The sequence below is a fragment of the Miscanthus floridulus genome, chromosome 18 (genome assembly GCF_019320115.1).
Source record: "Miscanthus floridulus cultivar M001 chromosome 18, ASM1932011v1, whole genome shotgun sequence".
Lineage (NCBI taxonomy): Eukaryota > Viridiplantae > Streptophyta > Magnoliopsida > Poales > Poaceae > Miscanthus > Miscanthus floridulus.
In genome coordinates, this window is record NC_089597.1 from 134,503,885 (window position 1) to 134,507,481 (window position 3,597).

Below are 3,597 nucleotides of genomic sequence, written 5' to 3' on the forward strand. Positions count from 1 at the left end.
CACACCCTCAGGGCGACCCGACATGGACGCGTCATTCCACCAGGTGCCACAAGGCGGCAGGCAGCACACCGTGGTCCTGGTGCATGAGCGTCTCGGCCGCAACCATGATGAACGTGACACCCTCAACGCCCGCAGATGTACCTGCGATGATCCAAGAGAGGGAGCTAGCCACAGCTATCACCCTCGTTGTGGCGGATGCTACGACAGCGGCGAGGACCAAAGCCTGAGCCCCAGCCTGCAGGGGCCTTAGGCCTTCGGCCAACACATCCTCAACACCGCCTTCCCACCAAGGTACCGACCACCAACCAACATCCCAAAATATTCTAGGGAAACAAACCCTGGACTGTGGCTCGAGGATTATCGGCTTGCCTGCCAAGCCGGTGGAGCGGATAATGATGATTTTATTATCCGCAACCTTCCATTGTTCCTAGTCAATTCGGCGCGAACATGGTTGGAACACCTTCCGCCCAACAGAATCCAAAGTTGGGCGGACCTGAAAGAGATCTTCGTGGGGAACTTTCAGGGCACGTACAAGCGCCCTGGGAACCCATGGGATCTCAAGAATGACTGGTAGAAGGCTAGAGAAACCCTTCGTGGGTACATCTAGTGCTTCTCCCTATAGTGCAACGAGCTGCCTAACATCACCGACGCCGATGTTATAGGAGCTTTCCTGTCTGGGACCACCTATGAGTCCCTGGTTCACAAGCTGGGATGTAAGGGCCTGTGAACCACCAAGGAGCTCCTCGACATCACCACCAGCCACAACTCAGGCGAGGAAGCAGTCGGAGCGATCTTCGACCGCCTCAAAGGCAAGGCGAAGCGGGACGAGGACGCCGGTGAAGGCGCCTCCAACCGTCCCATCAAGAAAAAGAACAAGCAGCGGCGCGAGGGCTCGCTCGTGGCTGCCGCTGGCCAGAGGGGGGGTCGGAAGCCCGCGGAGGGCACCTCGAACCACTTCAAGAGGCTACTCGAGGGACCATGCCCGAACCATGCCTTCCCCGTCAAGCATATGTACAAGGACTACGGCCTCATGAAGTGGTTCCTATCTGGAGGCTCTAACAAAGGGGAGCACGCGAAGGACACTGACCCGACCGTGGATGACACCGAGGGGAAGGACGGCGGCTTTCCGACACCGGATGACTGCCTCATGATCTTCGGAGGGTCGGTAGCCTATGACTCCAAGCGCCATCAGAAGCTCACGCGCCGCGAGGTCTATATAGCCGAGCCGGCCGTGCCCACCTTCCTCCGATGGTCAGAATCTGCCATAACCTTCAATCGGACCGACCACCCCGAGAGCCTCCCACAACCGAGGAGATACCCTCTCATGGTTGACCTGATCGTTGGCACGAAGCAGCTCACCAAGGTACAGATGGACGGAGGCAGCGGCCTTAACATCATGTACGCCGAGATGCTCGACGCTATGGGCATCGACCGAGCGTGCATCCGACCGACCAGAGTGCCTTTCCACGGCATCATACCTGGAAAGCAGGCCATGCCGCTTGGGTAGATTGATCTGCCCATCACCTTTAGAGGTTCATCCAACTATAGGACGGAGACCCTCACCTTCGAAGTGGTTGGGTTCCACGGAACCTACCACGCCATCCTGGGACGACCATGCTACGTGAAATTCATGGTTGTCCCCAACTACTCCTACCTAAAGCTAAAGATGCTAGGCCTAGGTGGGGCCATCACCGTCGGCCCCTCCTTCCAGCGCGCCTACGAGTGCGAGGTCGAGTGCTGCGATCACGCCATGGCAATCGTCGCCTCCAAAGAGCTCGCGACCATCAGGAAGGAGGTCGCCGAAGAAGCACCCGACCCGAAGCGGTCGCCTAGGTCTTTTGTGCTAGTGGAGGGTGCCAAGGAGGTCCTCATAGACCCTGGTAGCCCTGAAAGCAAAGTGGTGTGCATTGGCACCACGCTTTCCTCCAAATAGGAAAGCGCGCTCGTCGGCTTCCTCTGCGCCAATAGAGACATCTTTGCAAGGAAACCCTCGGACATGCTGGGCATTTCGAGGGAAGTCACCGAGCATGCCTTGAAGATCTGCCTAGGCTCCAAGCCGGTGAAGCAACGCCTGCGTCGCTTCAACGAGGGGAAACGCAGGACCATCGATGAGGAGATCGTGAAGCTTTTGGTGGCCGGATTCATCAAGGAAGTGTACCACCCCGAGTGGTTAGCCAATCCTGTTCTTGTACGAAAGAAGAATGGGAAATAGAGGATGTGTGTTGACTACACTGGTCTCAACAAAGCATGCCCAAAGGATCTGTTTCCTTTGCCACACATAGATCAAATAGTCGACTCTACCTCAGGGTGCGAAACCCTTTGCTTCCTTGATGCGTACTCTGGGTACCATCAAATAGCGATGAAAGAGTCCGACCAACTCGTGACATCTTTCATCACCCCTTCGGATCGTTCTGCTACGTCACAATGCCATTCGGTCTAAAGAACGCTAAGCTACGTACCAATGTTGTATGCTCAAGTGTTTTGGGGACCTCATCGGGCGGACCATTAAGGCCTACGTAGATGACATTGTGGTCAAGTCCAAATGGGCTGACCAGCTCGTAGCCAACCTTGAGTAGGCCTTCACCAAACTCCGAGCAAACGACATTAAGCTCAATCCCGAGAAGTGCGTTTTCAAGGTCTCGAGGGGTATGCTGCTTATTTCATCGTCTCCGAGCATGGCATCGAGGCCAACCTAGAGAAGATCTCGGCCATCACAAGGATGGGCCCAATTTAGAACGTAAAGGGGGTGCAGTGAGTTACAGGATGCCTCGCCGCGCCTCGGCAAACGAGGTCTCCCCCTTTATCGACTTCTAAAGAAGGTCGACCACTTCAAATGGACGTCCAAGGCCCAGGAGGCACTTGACATGGTCAAGTAGCTTCTGTCGAAGGCCTCAATCCTGGTTCCTCTGACCGATGGAGAACCCCTTCTGCTCTATACATTGCGGCCAACACGCAAGTGGTCAGCACCGCCCTGGTAGTGGAGCGAGAAGAAGAGGGGCACGCCCTCAAAGTACAGCGCCCTGTGTACTTCATTAGCGAGGTCCTATCCGATTCTAAGACCCGCTACCCCCAAATTCAGAAGCTCCTGTACACCTAACTCATTGCCAAGAGGAAGTTACGCCACTACTTTGAGTCACATCTAGTGACGGTCATGACATCCTTCCCCCTTGGTGAGGTCATCCAAAACCAGGATGCCACAGGAAGAATCGTGAAGTGGGCGCTTGAGCTAATGGGTCACGACATTACGTATGCCTCTCGGATGGCCATTAAGTCCTAGGTGTTGGCTAATTTCATTGCAGAGTGGACCGAGGTCCAAATGCCACCAGCGGTCATCAACCAAGAGTGTTGGACGATGTACTTCGACGGATCGCTAATGAAGAAAGGCATCGGCTTGGGGCTGGTCTTTGTTTCGCCCCTCGGGGTACGCATGTGGTACATGGTTCTCCTCAATTTCCCCTCCTCCAACAATGTGGCCGAATATGAGGCGCTCATCAACGGCCTACGCATCGCCATCGAGTTGGGCATCCGATGCCTCGACATCCGAGGTGATTCCTAGCTGGTCATTGACCAAGTCATGAAGGAGTCAAGCTGCCATGA

The 3,597-nt window shown here is 55.4% G+C and overlaps 1 protein-coding gene across 1 annotated transcript; it reads left to right on the forward strand.

The window, feature by feature from the left end:
- Positions 1-1,630: 1,630 nt before the first annotated feature.
- Positions 1,631-1,933, forward strand: LOC136524752 (uncharacterized). The gene has a single exon (XM_066518010.1). The coding sequence runs from the start codon at positions 1,631-1,633 to the stop codon at positions 1,931-1,933; it is 303 nt and encodes a 100-aa protein (XP_066374107.1).
- Positions 1,934-3,597: the final 1,664 nt, after the last annotated feature.

Excerpts from the sequence above, each read along its gene's own strand:
- LOC136524752 (XM_066518010.1), top strand. The coding sequence starts at position 1,631 with ATGGTTGTCCCCAACTACTCCTACCTAAAGCTAAAGATGCTAGGCCTA.